This window comes from Gadus macrocephalus, chromosome 2 (assembly GCF_031168955.1).
Source record: "Gadus macrocephalus chromosome 2, ASM3116895v1".
Lineage (NCBI taxonomy): Eukaryota > Metazoa > Chordata > Actinopteri > Gadiformes > Gadidae > Gadus > Gadus macrocephalus.
In genome coordinates, this window is record NC_082383.1 from 11,508,883 (window position 1) to 11,532,362 (window position 23,480).

Sequence of the window (23,480 nt, forward strand, 5' to 3'; positions counted from 1 at the left end):
AAGTTTTGGAGGTGGATCCTCTGGCAAACAACCATCTTGCAAAACTGCAAGTGGGCCACGCACTTTATGGCCAAACACCAGCTCATTCGGGCTGAATCCAGTACTTTCCTGGATAACTTCGCGAGCTGCTAACAGCAACCAGGGCAGCCCACCCCCCCAGTCACCCGACAGTTCTGTACAATAAGCTCGCAACAGTGATTTCAACGTTTGGTGGAAACGTTCAAGTGCACCCTGACTTTGCGCATGGTAGGCTGTTGATTTGTTATGCTTGATGTGTAATTGTTTAAGCGCCTGAGCAAACAGATGGGATGTGAAGTTGGAACCTTGGTCAGACTGTATGACTTTGGGGATACCAAACACTGAAATGAACTGAGTCAAAGCGCCAACCACAGCTTTTGCTGTAATGCTGCGAAGTGGGTAAGCAGCAGGATACCTGGTAACCTGACACATTACAGTCAGCAAATATGCGTGTCCAGATTTGGACCGAGGTAGGGGCCCCACACACTCAATAATCAAATGCTCAAATGGCTGTCCAATGGCGTGGATCGGCTGTAGAGGAGCAGGTTTAACAACCTGGTTTGGCTTGCCAGTGATCTGACAGGTATGACACGTCTTAACGAAAAGAGCAACGTCTCTCTTTAAGCGTGGCCAGAAGAAATGTTGCAATATACGGTGGTAAGTTTTACGGACGCCAAGATGACCTGCCACGTCACCATGTGACGTCTGGAGCACTTTATTGCGACTTTTTGTAGGGACAACAACTTGGAAGATTGGCTCTCCTACAGATGCATCACCATGTGACAGCCACTTCCGAACCAATAGCCCATTTAGGAGGAAATAGCACTGGGCAGTATCCCTCACCTCTGATGCTGGCACAACTTGGTCAAACAGCTCCATTAAAGAGGAATCAGCCTTCTGTTCTGCCACTAGCTCAGCCTGAGAACCCGCTAACTGGTCAACCAGCAAAGAATCTGGCAACTCCAAACACTCTGGCTCCACCATCCTCTGGGCATCACGACTGGCAGCACGAGTGACGGCACAGGCTGGGAAAATGTCACCTAAGGGCAGAGGTGTCACAGAGGGCTCTACTGCAGTGGGGAACGTAGGGGGCTGCACTACATTAGGCTGACCATCGGCCCACACCTTGTCACCAGCCAAATCATTCCCCAGAATCATATGCAAACCCTCAATAGGCAACTGGGGACGAATACCCACTGACACCTCCCCCTGAACAAGACCACAATTTAGAGCCAACCGATGCAATGGGACCGAGAATGGAACCATACCCATCCCCTGTGTGATTACACATCCACCAGTATCAGTCCTGGATGAAAATGGTAACAGACTCAAGAATGAAAGAATCTAGTGCTCCAGTATCTCTTAGTATTTTAATGGGAACCTGCACCCCACCTCCTACCAAAGAGACCCATCCATCTGAAAGCAGAGTAGTCAACCTGAGGAGCTACCGGCTTAGTACAAGCCTGCACTTGACCTAACGCCCTGCTCTCAGATGTTATAACTGGAGCAGCCATAACAGCAGGTTTCACCTGACCAAAGGACCTCCTGGCTTTCAGCGCTGGACACTCCTTTTTCCAGTGCCCCCGTGCCTGACAGTACCTACAAGTGTCAGAATTTACTACTGAACTCCTCCCACCCTGAGTAAACTTTTGCCGATCTGCCTCGTTAGCTGTTTTTATCTTTACTGGCCTATAATAAGTGTCACTTCTATGACCAGCGGCTCCCGTTGTGTCACAGAAACTTCTGTGTGTTAGAACATACTCAGCCAAGACTGCAGCATCTCCTTCTGTTGTTCAAATGTTAGAGCTCCAGGATTAGGCACTACACTAGTCACTGGACTGCTAACTGGCTGCCAGCACAAAACTCCAGCCTCAAACAGACCATCCCTTAAGCAGGTCTTCACACTCTCCTTTAACTTCTTATCTGGAATGTCAACTTCATAGTGCTCTGCTATCCTAAGAAGTTGTTTTTAGTGCACTGCTCTAGCAAAGCCTGTGAAGGTTCCTGGATGAAACTCTCCACCAGGGAAGCCATCCTCAAAAACAAATCAGCCTAACAAGTTACAACTCTTGACTGAGACACGCCGAAAACCCAAAACCTGAGGTAACAGGTGAACAGGAGCCCCACCCCTATCCTGATGTTAACTACAACCATTAAAACTAGCTAACTAACTTGCCCTAGTCTTCGTGCAGTTAATGGTGGGGGGTACTTATGCACGCGAAACCAGCGGTGTGAAGAAGGCAACCAGAGGACTGGCAACCCTCTCCCAACCCTAGAGGTGCTCCCGAGCTAATAGCTCTACCCACCTTCGCCGCCACCTAAATTGATCACCACGAGTCCCCTAGAGGAACCCGCTACCAAACCTAACAGGGGGTAGAAACTCCTGCTCCAACAGATACCAACATACCCCAGGTAGGGCTAACCGCAAAGCCCCAGTCAAAACTAATCACCTTCACCACAAAATACCTCTCCTTTAATTTCCTACAAGAAATAACCAGCACTGACAACAACCTGACATTTCCCCTCCCAGAACAGTTGATGATTAACCACAGCACAGTCAGCTATGTCCAACAACAAGTAGTGTACACTCCAACAAAACAAACCAAAAACCATTGTCTGCAAGAGGAGGAAGCACACACCAACCTAAACCGGGCCAATTTACCAGTACAGTCAAAATTTAAGCTATTTTAATCCTAGTACTGGATCCCGGACGAGCCCCCACTTGTCACAAACTGGCTCAGCATATGTGACAAGGAGGGGAGACAAGTCAGGTTGAAAGTGATAAATGAAAGGTTTTATTATCACTTAAACAATCATATTTACCAATAGCATGAGGTGTGGAGAGTAGTGGCATCAGTGGTGAATGTAGTGCATGGATGAGTTGAGATGTGTGTGTTGCTGTTGAGTGTAAAAGGAAGCCATCAAAAGAACCAAGAACCAACAACCTGTAGCAGCGTGGAGCCTAGGAGAGAGAGAGAGAGACAATGAGACCAGGCTGGTTTATATCACCTTGGGTAGAGGCCTAGCCAGGTGTGAGCAACTTGCCCTGACGACCCTCGCTTTCAGCCAACTCCTGCAGGAAGTAATCAGCTGCCGAAAGGGAGGGGTCGTAACAGAGTACTAAATTAAAGGACTAATGCACTACGACTGACACTAATGAGTTATCGCATGAAAACTAACAGAATGACGCATCTAACCCCGCATGAAATGCTTACGGGTCGACCCATGCCTTCACCTGTCATTCGAGGGCCTCATAAAGGACCTCCATTAGAACAATTGGAAACTGAATTAAGACGCTATATGAGACAACTAACTGGCATACACAGGCTTATTTTTCAACAGGAGAAAGACAGAGTTCCAGAGTTGGAGAAGGAGCCACCAAGGGGGGTGGAGCCAGGTGACCAAGTGTACCTAAGGGTGTTCAGGAGAAAGTGGAACGAGCCCAGGAGAGAAGGGCCATACAAAGTCACCAACGCAACACCAACAGCCATCCAGGTGGAAGGAAGTGCCACATGGTATCACCTCAACCACTGCACAAAAGCCGCTCCACCTAAAACCAGGGATGAGCGTGAGGAGGAGCCAGATGTAGACACGCCTGGGGCTGACCAACTACCCTAGGACCAGACCCAGCCGAGTCAGGAGCGACAGCCACACAATGATGCTGAAAGTGATCTATGATAGCATCTAGGCTCTCAAGGGAGATGACCCTTAGGGTAACTGGCATAGATGAGTCAAATGATTGGGAGTGGAAGCTCTATGGAAAAGTGCTTCAGAGCGAACCTGAAGAGGAGAGTGGACTGTGATATATCAAACACCAGGTGGAGGCTCACACGATGTGCTAGTAACCTCTCCATGTGAGCCGGCCTCGTGATCTACGAGGCTTGATTTCAGTCATCAGGAGCAACATCTATCACAATGTCCAAAACCCCCCACTCGTATCCTGCGCACCAATACATGAAGATCACCTGAGCCATTCAAATCCATGCAAGCATGCAGACAATCTCAAATTTCTAAAAACGGTATTATGATGAAACATCCGTTTTTGAGTGTATAATTATGACGCATATTATTATGTCACGTATTTCTTTAAATGTATATTATTGGGTCACATTTTTTTGTATAATATTGGGTCACACATTTTTGAAATGTATAATATGTCACATATTTTTGAAATGCCAATTTTCAATGCATGCTGAATGATTGATTATTATGCTGTTTATGATTATTATGTAGGTATTCTAGATACACATTTGATATAGTTGCATGATGAATATAGAATATTGTGTTATGATTAGAAAGGTTTTATGATTACATATGAACAACTTGTAGGGATTAGAGTGTTAATAATACGCTGCATTTGGTAAATCTTTTTGGCCTAAAATCAGGTTGAAATCCCTGTCGAAGCTTTTTACCGAGGTTTTTACCGATGACCAGATGTGGTGTCAATTTGGCAAGGGCTTAGCAGCATATAGGCTTAGCAATAATTCAAGTAATTTGTTGGAACCTTATCGGCCCCAACAAGGGGGGATATGTGGGAGAAATTAACCATTACTTTTATATTAACTATGAGTATTATCAGGCCTATATACATCAGGCATAAACATTAATGGTGGATGTAACGGGTTCACGGAGTCAGGACACAGTTCTTGGTGGAAATGGAGCGAACTCCTCTTTATTTCCACTTTGGTTACACAATCTTAAAGACACACGAACAAAAGGACAACGGTTCAGTGTTCAAATCCGTCCGTCTCCTGGTTTTACGATGCTCTCTCTGGCTCGCAGAGAGCGTCTTCCTCCTCCCTATCTCAAGCCCTGACTGAAAGACAAGCAGGCACATAAATACACACTTCCTGATTGGGTCAGATTGCAGACACCTGTCCGCAATCAGACCCCATCACCCCAGCAGACCCGGTGCTCCATGCTCCCCCTGCAGGCCAGACGCCGCCCCACCTCCACATACCCATCCGGCCGTAAACCTACTCCCCCCCCCCCCCCGGGACGGGAGAGGAAGTCTGCCACGACCATCTGCGCCCCCGGCCTGTGGGCCACCCGGAAATTGAGCGGCTGCAGCGCGAGGTACCACCGGGTGATCCTCGCGTTGGCATCCTTCATCCGGTGGAGCCACTGGAGGGGGGCGTGGTCGGAGTAGAGGGTGAACTGGCGACCCAGCAGGTAGTAGCGAAGGGCACCGACCGCCCACCGGATGGCGAGACACTCCTTCTCTACCGTGCTGTACCGACCCTCGCGGTCAGACAGCTTGCGGCTCAGGTACAGCACCGGACGGTCGGTCCCCTCAACCTGCTGGGTCAGGACCGCGCCCAACCCCCTATCCGACGCGTCTGCCTGGACGGAGAAAGGGAGAGCAAAATTAGGAGCACACAGGACTGCTTCCCCACAGAGGGCTGTTTTAATAGCCTCAAACGACACCTGGCATGGCTCCGACCACTGGACTGTATCTGGGGCCCTCTTCCGGGTGAGGTCGGTCAAGGGGCTGGCCAGGTCGGAGAAGTTCGGCACGAACTGCCGATAGTAACCCGCCAGCCCCAGGAACCGCCTCACCTCCTTCTTGGTCCTGGGTCGAGGGGCGGCGGTGACCGCCGCGGTCTTACCGACCTGCGGCCGGACCTTCCCCCGCCCCAGGTGGAACCCCAGATACTGAATCTCCCTCCGCCCGATCACACACTTCTTCGGGTTGGCCGTGAGCCCCGCCCGTCTCAGCGACTGAAGGACGGCCGCCACCTGCTGCACATGCTGCCCCCACTCGTCACCATAGATGACGATGTCATCTATGTAGGCGGCAGCATATGCAGCATGAGGCCGTAACACACGGTCCATCAGTCGCTGAAACGTGGCCGGGGCCCCGAACAACCCGAACGGAAGCACCTTGAACTGGTAAAGACCGAGCGGAGTGGAGAACGCAGTTTTTTCTCGGGCTGCTGGAGACAACGGAATCTGCCAGTAGCCCTTCGTGCAGTCCAGGGTCGTATAATATTTGGCCATGCCAAGCCGGTCCACTAGCTCGTCGATCCGAGGCATTGGGTAGGCATCGAACTTTGACACCGCATTCACCCTACGGTAGTCGACACAGAACCGGACAGACCCGTCCGGCTTCCCCACCAGCACGACGGGACTGCACCAGTCACTGTGGGACTCCTCGACGACGCCCAACTCTAACATTGCTGCCAATTCGCGCCGTACCACGTCTTGCTTGTGGACGGGCAGCCTGTAGGGACGTGTCCGCACCGTTAACCCGGGTTGCGTCTCGATGTTGTGAGTTATTAACGGGGTGCGACCAGGCAGGGGCGAAAAGACGTCGGCGAACTGGAGCTGCAGACTGCCCACGTCCGCCGCCTGACTCCCCGACAGATCCTCTCCTCGGCCGACCGGAGGGACAGGCCCCGGAGTAGGGACCTCCGGTCCGAACTCCTCTCCCTCCGGTAGTGTCGTGGCGAACGCGACCGGGACCACATCAATCCACCTTTTGAGCAGATTGATGTGGTAGATCTGTCGGGAGTCGCCCCGGTCTGGCCGCACTACCTCGTAATCCACGTCCCCGACTCGCCGTGTGACCACAAAGGGACCTTGCCACTTCGCGAGTAATTTGGTGCTAGAGGTGGGCAGCAGAACGAGGACCTTATCCCCCGGTGTAAGATCGCGTAATCTAGTCCCTCTGTCGTACAGGCGTTTCAAATGCTCACGTGACATTACCCCGAGTGAGTGGAGCTTTGCACGCAAGTCCATGACGTACTGGATTTCGTTTTTACTGTCGCTGGACCCCTCCTCCCAGGTTTCTTTAATGAGGTCCAGGACGCCCCTGGGCCTGCGCCCATAGAGCAACTCGAATGGGGAAAACCCCGTGGAAGCCTGAGGAACTTCCCGCACCGCAAACAACAGAGGGTCTAGCCATTGATGCCAATTTCGAGCATCCTCCAGTACAAACTTCCGGATCATGGACTTTAACGTCCGGTTAAACCTCTCGCACAAGCCGTCAGTGGCTGGGTGATAGACGCTCGTGCGGATGGCCTTCACCTTCAACAACCCGTAAAGTTCCTTCATCGTGCGTGACATGAAATTGGTGCCCTGGTCAGTGAGAATCTCTTTCGGGATTCCCACCCGCGATATGACATGAAACAACGCCTGCGCAACACTCTTCGCAGAGATGTTGCGCAATGGAATTGCTTCCAGGTATCGGGTTGCGTAGTCGATCAGGACCAACACAAATCGATACCCTCGTGAGGAACGTTCTAATGGCCCGATAATGTCCATGCCCACGCGGTCGAATGGGGCCTCCACCAGAGGAAGGGGAGCCCTGGGAATGGCGGGGGGATTCACCAGCTGGCACTCGGGGCAGGAGGCGCACCACCTACGCACTTCCGCCCGAATCCCCGGCCAATAGAATCGAGCCATTATCCGGTTTAGTGTTTTCTCGTACCCCAAATGGCCCGCCATTGGGTTGTAATGCGCCGCCTGGAAAATCATTTCCCGGCGGCTCCTGGGTACCAGCAACTGGGTAAAAATCTCCTCACTCTCGGTGTCACGACCCACCCGATAAAGCCTATCCCTAACGACCACAAAGTGTGGGTAAGTCAGCACTGCGTCTGGCTGTACCCTCGAACCATCAATAGCAATCACTTGGTCGAAGGCTGAGCGTAAAGTAGCGTCACAAGACTGCTCGAGGGGGAAATCGTCCACCGGTGGGAAGCTTGGCGCTCGGACCTCGGGTTGAGAACCTCCCGCCTCCTCCCCCGATCCCTGATCAGCGTCGGACGCCCTTGCATCGGCGCAGAACACAGCGCATGACCTACATGTCCCTATCTGTCGTGGCCGCACCCCCGTAGTCTCGCTAACCGCCCCTGGAAACCCAGCCCAATCTAACCCTAGAATCAGGGGGTGCGTGAGGCTCGGACTAACCGCCGCCTTGACTCTATGCGTTTTCCCCCCATAACGAATTTCGATAGGGACCAAGGGATACGTGTGAACATCCCCGTGTATACATCTCACCGAAACACTCGATGCCTCTATCAATGCCTCGGATCGCACCAGGCGCTGATGGATCATGGTCTGCATACACCCCGAATCCAACAGCGCCTGGTACGTACCCCGCTGTATCCTCACCGGGATACGGTACGCCTCGCCGGGACCGTGGGGAAGAACCGGGGCACTGGTGACGCGGACGACCTGGCCCACCTCCATCAACGGACAGTCCCGCCGAAGGTGGCCCGGCTGTCCACACCGCCAGCACGCCTCCCCTGCCGTCTGAGTGCCCGTCTGCGGGATGGGGTGGGAAGGTGCACTATGTGCCTGCTCGTGACAGGGACCCCCCCCCCCATCTCGCCCTCGGTCCCGGGGTGGGCCTGTCCTGCTGCAGGGCTGCGGCACCGGTCCGCGGGCTCGGGACCGGTCGTCGGTCTGACAGAGGGGGTGCCAGGTGGCCCTCCGCGATGTTGACGGCCGCCGAGAGGCTCCCGGGCTGGTGGTACCGGACCCAGGTAGATGTTCTGGTTGGAAGCCCCTCGACAAACCTCTCCAGGGCCACCTGCTCCACTATGTCCTCCGGTGTGTGTTGTTCCGGGTCCAGCCACCTCCTCGCCTGGTCCCGCAGCTGCTGGGCATAGGTGAAGGGCCGGTCGCCGTCGTTGAAGGCCAGGGCCCGGAACCGGCGGCGATGTTCCTCCGGGTTTAGGCCCAACCGGTCCCGGATAGCCCTGGTGACGGTGTCAAAGTCCTTCTGGGCCGCCGCTGGTAGGCTGTGGGCCGCGAGCTGGGCCTCTCCCGTCAGCAGAGGCAGGAGACGGTGGGCCCACTCCTGCGGCGGCCACTCGGAGACCTCGGCCACCCCCCGGAAGGTCTCCAGGAAGGCCTCTGGGTCGTCGGCCTCCCCCATCTTGGCGACGTATATATGTTGCCTTAGTCGGGTTTCCCCGCCGCGTTCTCCGGAGCCGAGTAGCTCCCGCATGGCCTCCCGGTCGGTGGCCAAGGAGCGGGCCAGTTCCACCAGGACCTCGTTCTGGGCCTGCTGCAGTTGGGTCTGTCGCTCCGCTCTTTGGGCCAGGTGTCCGAGGACACTGGCCAATGATGATGGATCCATACTTGACTCCGCCCCACATTGGGCGCCAGTGTAACGGGTTCACGGAGTCAGGACACAGTTCTTGGTGGAAATGGAGCGAACTCCTCTTTATTTCCACTTTGGTTACACAATCTTAAAGACACACGAACAAAAGGACAACGGTTCACTGTTCAAATCCGTCCGTCTCCTGGTTTTACGATGCTCTCTCTGGCTCGCAGAGAGCGTCTTCCTCCTCCCTATCTCAAGCCCTGACTGAAAGACAAGCAGGCACATAAATACACACTTCCTGATTGGGTCAGATTGCAGACACCTGTCCGCAATCAGACCCCATCACCCCAGCAGACCCGGTGCTCCATGCTCCCCCTGCAGGCCAGACGCCGCCCCACCTCCACAGTGGAAAAGTAGAGAAACCACACCTGGACCCAGAGTAATGGCCTGATAAGGCGCCAAGGACTTTGGGGCCCAGGCTACTGTCATCCTCCCATTTTTAGATTAACTACAGGAGATGAGCACATACGTAAGGGAATGTAAGGCCATTTTGAACATATACCAGGACGGTCATATATTACATGCATGACAGCACAGTTGGTGTGGATAAGAGGGACTGGGATCGGAGCCCCAGTCAGTGTGTCTTTTGCAAAACCACATGCTCGGTTCTGTTGTACCTATTTTGTGGGTAACAATAAAATCTCTGTCATTATTTTTTCCGGACTCCCCGATTTCTATTGCTCATAGCTAGTTGAAGTAAATTAGATAAGTCATTAACAAAAATTGCAACCACACTTCCTGTCAGGCGGGTTTGCCGTCAAGTTTGATTGGCTGTCACGGCCAAACGGTTTTGAATTAGAAAAAGCTGTTGTGCAGGTTTGTTCGGCTTGGTCTGAAGATCAAACATGGCAAGTTTCATGATGATTGGTCATAATCTAGCAAGTTTGGCTATGATATGTTAAAGAGTTGCTCAAAACAGGCTTACTCCCTGCTTGGCGGCTTTGTCGTCAAGTTTGCTTGGCTGTCACCAGGGCCGACGGACAAAGGGGACAAAGGGGACAGTTGTGTGGGGGCCCAAGGCAGAGGGGGGGCCCATGAAAAAAACAAATAAAAAAAAATTACCCATTGGCCACGTCTTCCCCGTCAACAATCGCTCCATACCCCCCCCCCCCCCCGTCAACAACTTAGCGCAGGGGGGTCCATCAGTACCTATAGTATAGGGGCCCAGGATTTGGTGCAACGGCCCTGGCTGTCACGGCCAAACGTTTTTTAATTAGAAAATGCTGTTTTGCACATTTGTTCGGCTTGGTCTGAAGATCATATAGGGCAAGTTTCATGATGATTGGACATCATTTTTGGCTTGTGGATATGTAATGTTGATATTGACAACTTTCAATATGGCGGCCAGGCTTTGCCATCAAGTTTGATTGGCTGTGACGGCCAATTGGTGTAGTATTTGAAATAGTAATTTGGCACGTTTGTTCGGCTTGGTCTGAAGATCATATAGGGCAAATTTCATGATGTTTCGACATAATCTGTGGCCTGTGGATGTGTAATGTTGATTTTGACAACTTTCAACATGGTGGCCAGTGTGTGTGGTGTGTGTGTGTGTGTGTTTGTGTGTGTGTGTGCGTGTGTGCATGTCTTTGTCTGCCACCTTGCCTTAGCTCCTTTCTGAATAGCTGCTTTTAAAGGGTTTAACAAGATAAGAAGGGAGGAACACGATAAGAATCCAACCCAAGATGACTCATTGACGAGAAATGAAGGAAGAAAATGACCCTGCCTATAAGAGAATCACACGACACTGTACTCAGTAGATTAGCTTGACCTGCCTATCCACCATTCAGTCTGTGCATTTTCTTTCCTCTGTTCTCTTTTAAAGATTGGATGAGGTGGGCCTCATACACATCTTCGCCTTGGACCCCAATTTGCTAAATCCGCCACTGCTCATAACGTCATATTGGGAAGAAATCGTTGTCACTGGTGAGTTTACTTTTTTTCTAAAACTGCGTTTCATTGAGGTGATCGATGACTCTCTTTGGCATATAAAGGCTAAAGCATAATAAAAAAGGTTGCAAACAATAATGATGATGTTGGAAATGATTAATAATATGTTCATAATTGCAGACCAGTCATAAATAGTTGATCGATTATTTATTCATCCCTAAGGGGAAATGAAGGCGTTACAGCAACTCGCATGAAAAATCCCATGATAATACATATATATAAGAAATCAGTAAGAATAAATAAATACATCTCTATGAATGTTATTTTTAATACTTTTACAATTAAATACAAGTGAAATGACCTAGGTATTTTTAGCCGGGACCTTAACCTGTTCCTGATTGTTTTGTAATGTCAATTTTCTTCCTCTTTACGGCCATCTTAGGAACTGACTGGTTCCGATCCTGGCCCGTCCTTCAGCAGTCAGTCCCCCATTGTGAGGGATAAGAACGGCAGCGACGATGTGGATGAAGATGGAGAGAACCTCGTCAGAGGATCCATCCGCCAAGATTCAGTGTTGTAGAAAAACACACATTGCGACGCTACATGCGCCAGTGCCTCTTTCTCCTGTACGGTGCCATGCTTGTGGTGCTGTTATTGAAGGTCTACTACCCTGTGTCATTACCATCACCAAACTGCTCCCAACTCCTGGAACCCATCCCTACTAAGAAAATCCTTAAACTGGTATGAATCCAACCCACAGACAGATGCATAACATCAATCTATGACGATTCTTATACACTTCTATTTAGCCATATAGCAGGGACTTTCTTCAAATGTGATTTAGAGTGATTTAAGATGCACGTCACTGGGGCAGGCTGGGGCGTTTGGGCATCTTGCACAAGGGCATCTACCAGTAGACTGCAGAGATCGGGGGTTAAACCGCCGCAGCTTTCTTCTGGAAATACACCTTTACCCTTACTGTACGTCCACACCAGAAGCGAATTGAGCTACCAAATCGCCGGAAGTCATTCACTTTCAAGAGCCAGTGCCGCTGCTAGCTATTTTGGGGCCCTAAGCATAACTCCTTTATGGCCCCCCCCCCCCCCCGAATTCCCCCTACCAGCCCCCTGTGCTGAATTGTTGACAATTGTTGACGGGGGGGGGGGGGGGGGGGGGGGGTAGCAAACAATTGTTGACGGGGGGGGAATTTTATTTTATTTTATTTTTTTGGGGCCCCCTCAGGACTTGAGGCCCTACGCGCAGCGCGTAGTGCGCGTTATGGGAGCGGCGGCACTGCTTCCATGAGTGCGACAACAAGCAAAAGCAAGCAACCACGAACTTGCCTTCTCTGTCTGAAGTGTCTTTAGGGTCATGCCATTAGACGTGGGGCCGCTCATATATTCCCCTACATTTCCGAAAATGGACTTGACCTGCAAGCTGTTTATTGGATAAACGCATTTCCCAATCCCAGGAGTCTTTGCTCCATTCTACGTCAATTCAAGAACAAACAAATTAAAGTAAACTGTAGTTCGTATTATTTATTTATGGCCATGAAAGTTCTGTAACGCCTGAATAATGAAGAATTAAATGAAGTAAAAAAATTATATATTAAAAAAAAAACATGAATGAGACATAGAGAGCAAGCAAGTGGTATAAATATTGGTTGGATGTTCACGAGACATATATTGTTTATTTCGGGGAATTTCACGGCGTCTTGACGGGAATAAATTATGCTCAGGGCCGGCTTGCAGACGCCTTGCGGCCGCTCACAGCTGTGGGCCGGTCCGCCTGACCTCGCTGGCCGGCCGGCCGACCGGGAAATCTCCCGATCGTCCCGACGGCCACTCCGCCTCCGATCAACTACATCCTTCCCCATCCCGCTGAGTTTGGTTAAAGTTGTAATGTTGATTGATGACCTACTTCCACGATCGTTTGAGAATGAGAACGAGGTTGGAGCTGAGTCTGACTGACTCAGCTGAGAACCGTGCATTCCATGATTCGATTCACCGCTACCGGAAACTCGACTGAACGAACGAATGAACGATTCTGAATGACTCTTCTTGGCGAACTGACCGACGCGAATTGAATCAAGGAAAAGAATCATTGAATCCATCACTAATGTTGATACAATTTATAAAATTGTATGGGTCCATGAAAGTGAGGCGACAGTTTAGTTCTCCTGAAATAGTGGTGTTTCTCATATTATTAATGCATGTTGTAGGCCTACTTGTAGATTTTCTTGCATAACAAGTCTTATAAAAATGTATGCTGATAAAATATTCCGATGTCAATAAAACAATATTAGTTTTGAAGATTCCATATTTACCATTTATAGTATACTTTGAAAACCAATGGGTTTCAGTATGTGTTTAAATAAAATAAAAAGGGGGAAATATGGTCATTTTTTAGTGAAAATGACCCAAAGGAAATTTAATATAGCTCAAATTTGTTCATACAGTTCACATCCATTTGATTATTCCTTCATTACAGTCTTTTTTCCTTTCAACACTTTAGCGGTTCAGAACTGCATTATTTAGCCGACACTGGCTGCCATCTATTGGCTGAGACATGCAACAGCATAGTAACGACGAAAATCTTGGACAGGAGCAAATATAAATCACGGATAATATAATACATAATACTTAATTTACAAATGTGTTGTCTAAAGTTACCATTAAACTATGTATTTCCTCTTTAAGAGCTAGAGACTAGCCAAAATGTGTTTAATCCTTTCCTCTGGGATGAAATACTCATTGGTACGAGTTTAACCGAGGTTCAACTGTTACAAAAGGTCTTTGCTTTTCTGACAATAAAACTGCATTGTTCAAAAATATACGTGTTGGATTGATAGATTAATGGATAGATTTACCCCACAACAGAATCAATTTAGGATCTCCACCAGGTCAACCTAAAATTCTGCAGATTATCACATCTACGATATTCAAAATCGTTTATATACTTCATATACCCGTGGCTTCCTGGGGTAAGAAAAGTCAGATCCTAGAATAGCCCCTGATGCCCCAATGAACCCAATTGATTACTGAACAAATTTGATCAGTTGACTTTAGAAGAACTATCCATAACACTAAAAGATGATAGTACTGTAGATATGACCACACTGGCAAGGTAGACGACTACTAGAAAATTTCCCTCTAAACATTTAGATCAACATGTAAAGCCTTTGGAACCAGAAACTGTAATACGTTAACTAAAAGAACAAGGCCAAACCTAGCCTACTACCACAATATCAAATCATAAAATTCTGTAGTACACCCATTTGTACAAACAAAAACATATTGTCAGCGTACATTATGCCAAGTCTTCTCCTCAAAAACACGACCAATGGACCAGCAAATCGATATCAATCTTTATTGTTAGAAATCCACGCATCAAATCTCATCCCCCCCCCCCTCTTAAGTTACTTTTTTTCCCTTGACCATTTACAGGGAGGGGCTAATGGAGGAGAGGGTGGGAGGATAGCGAGAGAGATAAGCTAGACATCATGCCTTTCCCAGCAGGCGCGGTGCACTACAGGATGGGCTGAAATGAAGGTTGAGGGGGGCAGAGATACATAAAGTGCTTTTGTCAACAAGTTGTTTTTTTATTTTTTAATAGAAAAAGAACCAAAACAAAGGGGTTGGGACGATGGGAGACATTAACTGTGGGAGGGTCAAGGGTCATAACAAGGCGAGTGCATGTGGAGCAAGAGGGGGGGGTGGGGAACTGGGCAATGGAGAGGAAGAGTGTGGGGTAATTCATCTTTGAAAAAATAAAAATAAAAAAAGCGTTCCAATGGAGAATAGAAAGTCGTGTGTGTGTTGCATCATTCAACCCAGGATGAGGCTGGACTTGCCACCTGGAGGGTTTCTCCGCCCTCCGTTGGCTGCCCCGGGATTGGCGTTGGCACCTCCCGACGGGGCGGGGGGCTGTGGTCTCTCCTTCTGCTCCTCGCTCTCCCCCTCAACCTCATCGGGACAGTCTGCAGAAACACACGCGCACACGTGGGCACGTCTGCAGAGAACCACATCTCTGTGCTACGCAGAGACTACAACGGCGTGGCTCTTCACGGACATGCAGTACCTAGAACTTTCAAATGAGTTTTAAGGAGCACAAAAACTTGGTACGATGACATCATTCGGATATGGGACAGGATAGTCTAGATGTCTCCAGTTGTTTGGCTGCCAAGTATAAGGTTATGAGTTCAAACCCCGATGCTTGCACTCTTCCCAAATGCCTCTTTCAGCAAGATCGGCCAACCCCTACCTGCTCCTTAATGACATGCATCAAAAGAAATGTTAGGTACTGCAAGTCACGTTGAAGTACCCAATAGTAAATAATGAAACGTGTGAATAACTGGCAGAAAATATACGATTGGTTGGGTACGTTTCAACACCTCACTGCCAAGGCTCAGAGAACCAGAAATACAGTGTGCTATTTGAGTGACTCAGAGCTGTGCATGACACCTTATTAGGTCAAAACAAACCAGGCTTGAAAAAAGAAAAAGAAAGTTCATGTTAATCAGAGTTCACCTATACTTTGCATGGCCAACCCCTCCAACTTATTGTATGTCCTGGCATTTTATGTACACACTGTATGTCGTACTTAATGATAGCACATGTGTAGCATCTTATCCTAGCCATCTTTGCTGTATAAGGAGAATGGGTTAACCTAGCGATTGTAAGTGCTTTGCACTTGTTTCTATGAGCATCCTTACTGTACCGATAACAATATATTGTTTCACGTTCTTCTGACAAATGTACTAATTGTAAGTCGCTTTGGATAAAAGCGGCTGCTAAAAGCCTTAAAAGTAAGTCACAATAAGCAAGTAGGAGCACAAAAATAAAAATTTTACTCAACAGAGGGTGGACAGTGCAGTAATGAAACCTCAGTGCTGGAGGACAGGTATATCGTCCATCATCGTCATCATTCTGAAATAGCCCTCGAGACTATTGCAACTTGCCGACAACATTTTGGAAATAAAAGCGCATTACTTTTGATAATCAATCTATAATTAATCTTTTCTGTATTTAAAAAAGAAATAGGGATTTTATATTTTTTGATGTGTACAGGACACACACTGGGCTAGCTCGCCAACTTTCCCACATTCCTCAAGTTAAATCAATAGACTGCAGGCGGCGCTTCCAATATCCGGTTCCTATGTAGATTAGCAAGAAGTTCTCTCTGAACGCAGCCATGAAAGAAAAGTGTTCTTGATCTCTTAAAACCCAGTCCTGATTCCTCCATTATGTGCAGAGAATGCTAATGGCAACGCCAGCACCTGGACCTTAATAGAGGACACAGAGGCTGGCATCAAAAGAACAGCTGTGCGACTACAGAGGAGACAGTCCATCATAACCGGGCAAACGCATTACATACTATGGGATGTTGATTCAGGAGCCTGTTATGAACAACCGTTTGTGTGTCTGAATTAACATTTGTACGGCATTGTAACTACCGTGGTATTTTTTAAGAGGTAGTTTTATGTAACGTAAAAGAAAGGGAAACTTAATGCCAATGCAAATATTCTTTTCAAGTTATGCCCGAAGCGGATGGGACAGATGAGACATGCTCCGATATTAATAACGATATTAATATCTGTGAACGATTGTACGTTTCAGTAGTGCAGATGATGGAAGCTCCAACACCGTTTAATTTTTGTAAAAATCCCCTCACTAGACAGGATTCATTACCACAGCATGTCGTCATAGTCACTCTACATTGTTCCGCACACTCCCATGTGCGGGGCCTCTGGTCGGCAGACTCTTCTTGATGAGCACCATGTGCGTGTGTATGGGGCGGACCAAAGCAGATGAGATATGACTTCACCTTTCAGAAGGCAGGAAGCATAACTGCAGTGCCATGGGGGCCACCAAGAATGCTATCCACAGCCAACAGAGTCATTTAGAGATCAGGCACTAGCTTTGTTGGTGCGCCGGTATCTTGGGAGTGGTGCGCAAGATGGGATTTGGAGGATAGGGATGAGTGTCTTACCTTCGCTTGCCTGGTCTTTGCCATTCTCCCCCTGCAACAGAAACATCGAAATGAGATAAAGGAATCACAAAGTGAGGTGCAATGCTTTAGTAGACAGCAGACTTACCAGGTCTAACATATAAGAAGCACAGTAAAAACATGGACATCTTTATACAGCCCCCCACTGATGGGCCCTACCCAAGGACACTGAACCAGGCCTACCTCCCGTCTCTGGTTCCAGACCAGTGCGGCTCCGGAGTTGTGGATGGTGGTGAGCTCTGGTTCCGGATTCTTGGGGAAGAGGAGGGGCTGCTGGCACCGTCTCAGAGGCGCAGAGGGCTCACCGCACAGGGTGCCCTGAGGGGCTCCGGCTGGAGAGAGACACACACACACGTCACGGTATGCAGACCATTTCCCAGACGTTAAGCCAGTCAGCAACAAGGGCACCAGAGCAATTCCAAGACTGATTCGCCACGATCACTGCCAGGCTTATCCTATGGGGGTTATAAATAAACCCTTAATGTTTCATAAAGGGAGTAAAGTCTGGTAAACACAAGACCAATCCGCTGGTTATAAAGTACAGTAGCAAACATCCTGAAATCCAGACACTGCGATGGACCAGGAAAATAATGTGGACGGTTTCCAGAAAGACAAGTGAAATCCGAAACACACATCACCCTCATATTCCCTCTCCCCTAGCAAGGCAGGGTATTACAGGCCAGCGTTTGGCCTGCTGCAAGAGGCTGGTGTGTATGTGCATGTGCGTGTGTGTCCACATAAGGCAACAGCTGTAGTAAGCACCAGGGGAGGTGGGGGACAGACTGTCCATGACATGGAGGGGGAACAAAGCCAGACAGAGAAAGACGTAGGAGACGCCATTTTGGACGAGAGCAAGGCTTGCTGCTTGTTAATGGACATCAGTGAATCAGCATTGTCTTCCCCCTCGAAAGAGCCACTACGCTCAACAAAGGCTTCTTTATTACAGTGATTCACATTACTTAGTCTGATCAATTAATATGGGCAATAGGAGACCAGCAAATGAAAGGGTCGGGATTGGACTTAATGCAGCCATGAGACAACAGTTGATGCACTGTGGACTCACAACAGATGGCAGGTCCATTAAACTTATAGAAGCACAGTACCTCCATGATAACAAACCCACCAGTTTCCTAAATCTACAGAGGACTAGGCAGCAAACCTTGGGTTTGGCTAGGAGGCCTTGCAGCTCCCCTTCCTCCACTAGAATCCATAGCATGGTCATCTAAATGGTTAAGCTGCCAAACAGACTTTAATGTGGGCCTACAGGTCGGAGTTTAAACATCAGCATAACAGGGGTGATGGTCTGGTCTTACTTGACAGAAGAAAAGCAGTTATCCTGAAGCAACCCTCTTCTCCTTCTTTCTCTCCCTTGCTGTATATACGGTACTGAAATGTGCCTGCGCACATACTGTTGTATGTATGGTGAAGCGCGCAGGACATGGGATACTTATCCGGTTGTACACGAGTTATGCAAGTTCTTAGTAAACGACACTGAATGTAAAACTGCCTCCTCTGCCATCGTTACAATGACCCCTTGAAATCCTGGCAGTGTAGCACAATGTTGTATGCGGGAGAACTCATGCTGCCCCTGGCAAGTTCGCACGAGTAATTTACGTCACTTGATCTGCCTTTTTGATCAGCGCTTTGGGGGTTCTCAGATCAAGCTATTTTTAGCCACAATCTGTCGATCATGACCGGCGTCCGGTCAATCAGAGCATCTCTACTTGCTACAAAGTGCATCATCGACCTAGGACAGTTGGATGGGAGAACTGAAAGCAGAATTCTACATTTCATTTCTCCACACCCAGCTAGCGTATAGAACCAAGATGGCCGCTAGGTGAATAAGGGCCATTGGCTCCTCCCAATACTGCAAATTAGTTTAATGCCTCTTCCTGGACATTAGCACAAATCTGGCCTTCTCTTCAATCACTTGAAGAATCAGCCAGCCTAATCAAACATGACGCATAAATAAGGTAGAAATGCACAAACGGTAATTCTGATGAAAACCGAGGAAGGAATTGGGTGTGGTTAAAAATAAATCAGGGCCCGTTTCCTTGGTAGAACTTTATTTTGTGGGGCTACATTTCTTGTCGGGCTGTCATTTCACATTCATGGCACCTCTACTCTGGCAATGGAACCGTAAAAAAGTAAATCATCTTTTGATCCTCAAACCAGCATAGCACTCTTTGTTTTGTGGATTTAACCAATTGGATTAGGTTTTGTGAATTTCCCCATTGGATCGATAAATATACTTTAAAGGGGACCTATTATGCTTTTTCAACTATTATGACTTATAAACGTTGTTATAATGATTGATAGTCATGTTTAACCATACACAAAAAACGATGTAGATTTTCGGGAAACTCTTCCTCTCATCTGGGCGCTTACAGCATTCTCTGTCAACGCTCGGTTTCGTCCTTCTCCGCCCCCTAGCCCCCCTCCTGCCAACCCAACTCCGATGTGATTGGTTACCTTCCTCGAAGCGCGTGCGGGGGCAGATTTGACCAGGCATATGGGGGCGCGGCAGGAGTGCCTCTACATAGATGATTTCCCGGAAATGTGAACAAGTGAATCGCAAACATTGTCCGAGTGTTTAGCGCTCTGCACAGCCACCTCAGACTGTCAGCAGGGAATACGTCGAAATGCATGTACGTCATTATTTGACACTTTAGTATGGTTAAACATGACTATCAATCATTAGGGGTGGGAATTTATACGATTTTAATCAATATCAATGCCATTGTCGATTCTGCCTATCGATCCAATTCCTTACCGATTCCTGAGTAGTTCATTGAGTGGCAAAAAAAAAAAAGAGTTCTACAGTCTTCTGCACCAAAAGTAACCATTTTATTTTCTACATACTAACACAAGAAACTATAGTCTAAATAAGTTAGACTGACAATAAATAAGTAATAAAAAAAATAGGAAGACACTTACAATTGAACATGCTAAATTATGATTTAACACTAAACTTTTATATACATATTTTAGATGTAATAACTGTAAGCTTAAACCAAACGTCATTAAATTAAAGTTTAACACTTTACTAGGAAGGGTTATAATAAACATAAAAGGGTTATAGTAAACATACGTACATCCCCTTTAATTAAATAGGCATGAAATGTATGCCTTCATAACATCTTTTAGATTTTTTTTTTTTACTGAACGTCAACAATTCTTATGCAAGAATATAAGCATATCTGCCTTTTCTGGGAGTGAAAGGGGTAACTTGAGCCAATGTCGAGGGGCCAGCTGCCTGAGAGCGATCATCTAAAATGCATGAAATTTGTATAGGTCGGCATTATTAATAAAAACTACGACACTACTACTATAAAAACTGCAGTTGCAAGGCGACAGTGGGCTGCTAATGCAGGATATGTAATGTGAACGTTACCGTTGTCAACGGAGGACACAGTGGAGCTTTTGACTCGTATGCAGGCTTTTGAACACATGGCATTCTTGGGACTTAATTCCATGCTTGGTAGACAAATGCTTAAGCATGTTGCTGGTGTTTGCACCCTTACACGAAATGATAGCATTGCACTGATTACATACGGCAGAATTTTCATTGCGTTTGGTGAAATGGAGACAGACTTGCGATCGCTTCCTACTCTCCACGATGCTGCCTTGTTGTTTGAAGGTTGTCGGCGCGCGCAGGGTCGTCGTAAATTTTTTGCGGAAACCGGAAAACGTGGTGTGGAATCGTTAAGAAGAATCGATAACGTTTGAGGCGTACGATTCCGATGGAATTGGTTAGTTGGAACCGGTTCCGAGTAGGAACCGGTTCTCGATTCCCACCCCTAATCATTATAACAACGTTTATAGGTCATAAAAGGTGAAAAAGCATAATAGGTCCCCTTTAAATATGCCTCCTTACGATGATTGAGATTCCTCTAACATTTTCTGACAATTGGTATTTGCAGGTTATAATCACTGGCCATCCTTATTTGTCCTTACTAATAGAGGGGCCCAAGCTTTGTATCATTAAACTACTGCATTACATTATAATACTGGATTTGCATGTTCATCCAGGTAGAGTTAAGTAAGATGACCTCAAGACCAGGTGGGACTCCCCAGAACCAACACACTGTTTAAGCTAGGTAAACAGAAAAGAGGGAAATGTAACTTACTGGGTGGGTTGTTCCTTCGATGGGCGTGGGGGTCATCAGGCTCTGCAAAGATGTTGGAAGCCATCTTGTTTTTGCGGGGGGTGGATTCCTCATCCGTGCCGAATGAGATGTTTGAGGCCCCGCCCGGTGGTCGCAGTACCCTGGTGTATGACAAGAGGACAGATTGTATGTATTGGAGACAGTTTGTTTTGAAAAGAACTATCCAACACCCAAACAATCAAATGTACATCTCACACAAACGTACAAAGTCGTTCCATTATGAAATGTGATGGACTTTATAGTTAGCATGGTAGAACACAGACGATGTAGGTCACCCAATAATTACTTTCTAAAACATAAATACAGGCGATCCGCCTATATTTTACCAACTAAACAGAAGGAGCCAATAGTTATTCCTCAAAATGATGGCTTCACAAAGGGGAGTTGATAATAAGTATGGGGGCGAGGTTTTCCTCCATTAATAAGAGACTGGAGGGCGGAGGACAGATACTGATGTGTTAGTGGAGCCACCAGCTGACACAAACGGCAGCTGTCGGAGGGCCGTCGGCGGGCAGATGGATTCCACAATCCAGCCCTACAGTGGGGCGAGGTGATACATAAACTCTATGCATTATTATCATTAGCCCCAAAATTGTCAATCGTTTGAATGCTAGTAGTTGTGACACCGGGCTTACGGTAATATCTAAACGAGAATTCACCTCCCAGCCAGGGATGAGATCATGGTTTCCGCGAGGATTGCAGCGAGGAAAAGGTTTTTAGCTGCCTGGCAACCGCAGACCCCACCCTAAAATAAAGCTTGCATTTTTTTCTCTCCAAATAATCATTAAGAGAAACGGAAGATCTACCAATGTTAATATCACAAATAGTCTCAAGGAGATGGGCGGTCATAAATCGTAGCTGCACTGTTTAAGATGCACTGATCGTTAGTCAAGAATGGGCGGCTTTTGGGGGCCTTGGTTTTGCCTTCAAATTGGACTGCCGCTGGGCAGACCTCAGTGGTCGGTTGCCAGTTAAACCGAACAGCAGTTAGCTAAAGACTTGGTAGCATTCGGTAAAGCAAAAGCAGCAAGGAAAGATTAACCGGCTTTAGCAAGCTCAAAGCCCCCCCAACCCTCATCACTCAAACAGTTAAAACTGAACGACATTCATCATACTCAGTGAAACCAAACCAATGGAATCACCCATGTATGTATCAAGTCCGGATTAAAATCAGCAAAGAATTAGACACCGCAAAGTAAATGTGCATGGCGACTTCAAGCAGCATCACTTTTAGTTGGCCGATGGCGCACGGTTTGCATTATTTTTTTCAATAAAGTTGTATTTCCCCAGTAATTAAAAGTAATAAAGCAAATAGGATTAATGTAAATGTATGCAACTGTCACGATATAGCAAAAAAAAGTAAGTATCGGTGTTCAATGGACAATTGACTGCGAAGCCAACGCTAATGAGAAAGGTCTGGCCATTTTCAAGGATAGGGCGTTAGACTATAGTCCGTTTGATTTTGCTAAAAAAAAAGAAAGTCAGATACGGTCAGCGTTTTACTCAGTGGCATTGGATTAAAGACGGGCAATAGTACATTTAGAATGCCAACTGCAGGGTATACAGTTGTTGAGCAGCTTTCAAGTGCAAGGCAAAAAACAAACAAAAAAAATCCTAAAAAAAATAAGGTTGGTCTGTCTGTTCAACTGACCCAATTAGATAGAAAGCAGAAACGCTAGCCTCGGGATCATAGCTCAAGGCTATAGGGTAGCGAGACCAGACAGCCAACGAGATAAATTAGCTAGACGATGGTATAGTTCAGCTAAATAAAAAATAATCCCCTGCCGGCCATCGACGGGCTAGCTATCAGAATTGTCCCAACATGATCAGAAAAGCTGAAGCAAAGAGGCGTCAGCGAAGCCGAGAGGGCTGTCCGCATTGCATTCTTTTGTTTGTTCATGGAGCCTTTCCGATTCTTTACCTTGAACTGCTTTTCGCACCGGGTTCCAATCCTTGAAAGGTCGATGTCGTCGTCATCTTTGGGATGGAATACAGTTGCCTTTTGCAAGGACTAATAGCTAATTTCTAAGACTATAAAAATCTGGGTTTCGGCAATCCTTTCCGCAGAGATGATAAGAGGATGTAGACTCCACCCGACACTGAAAAACGCTCGAAATTGTAGGCGTTTGTCGTTCCTTTAGCGTCCCATAAGTCCCAGCCCACTAGCGATCCGCACGCTCTGGTTGGACGGAACACCAGGGATCGCCTCTCTGGTTGGTAGCATGCTTCGCCGATTAATGTCAACGATCAGACAGCATGAGCAACATCCTGGTGCTTAGTCA

General features: G+C 47.6%; 1 protein-coding gene across 1 annotated transcript; it reads right to left on the reverse strand.

The window, feature by feature from the left end:
* Positions 1-14,375: 14,375 nt before the first annotated feature.
* On the reverse strand, positions 14,376-23,329 carry jpt1b (Jupiter microtubule associated homolog 1b). The gene is made up of 5 exons (XM_060041558.1): positions 23,120-23,329; positions 21,160-21,299; positions 17,213-17,361; positions 17,012-17,042; positions 14,376-14,999 (listed from the first exon to the last, which is right to left on the reverse strand). The coding sequence occupies exons 1-5, from the start codon at positions 23,173-23,175 to the stop codon at positions 14,848-14,850; spliced, it is 528 nt and encodes a 175-aa protein (XP_059897541.1). The 5' UTR covers positions 23,176-23,329; the 3' UTR covers positions 14,376-14,847.
* Between the last annotated feature and the right edge of the window lie 151 nt (positions 23,330-23,480).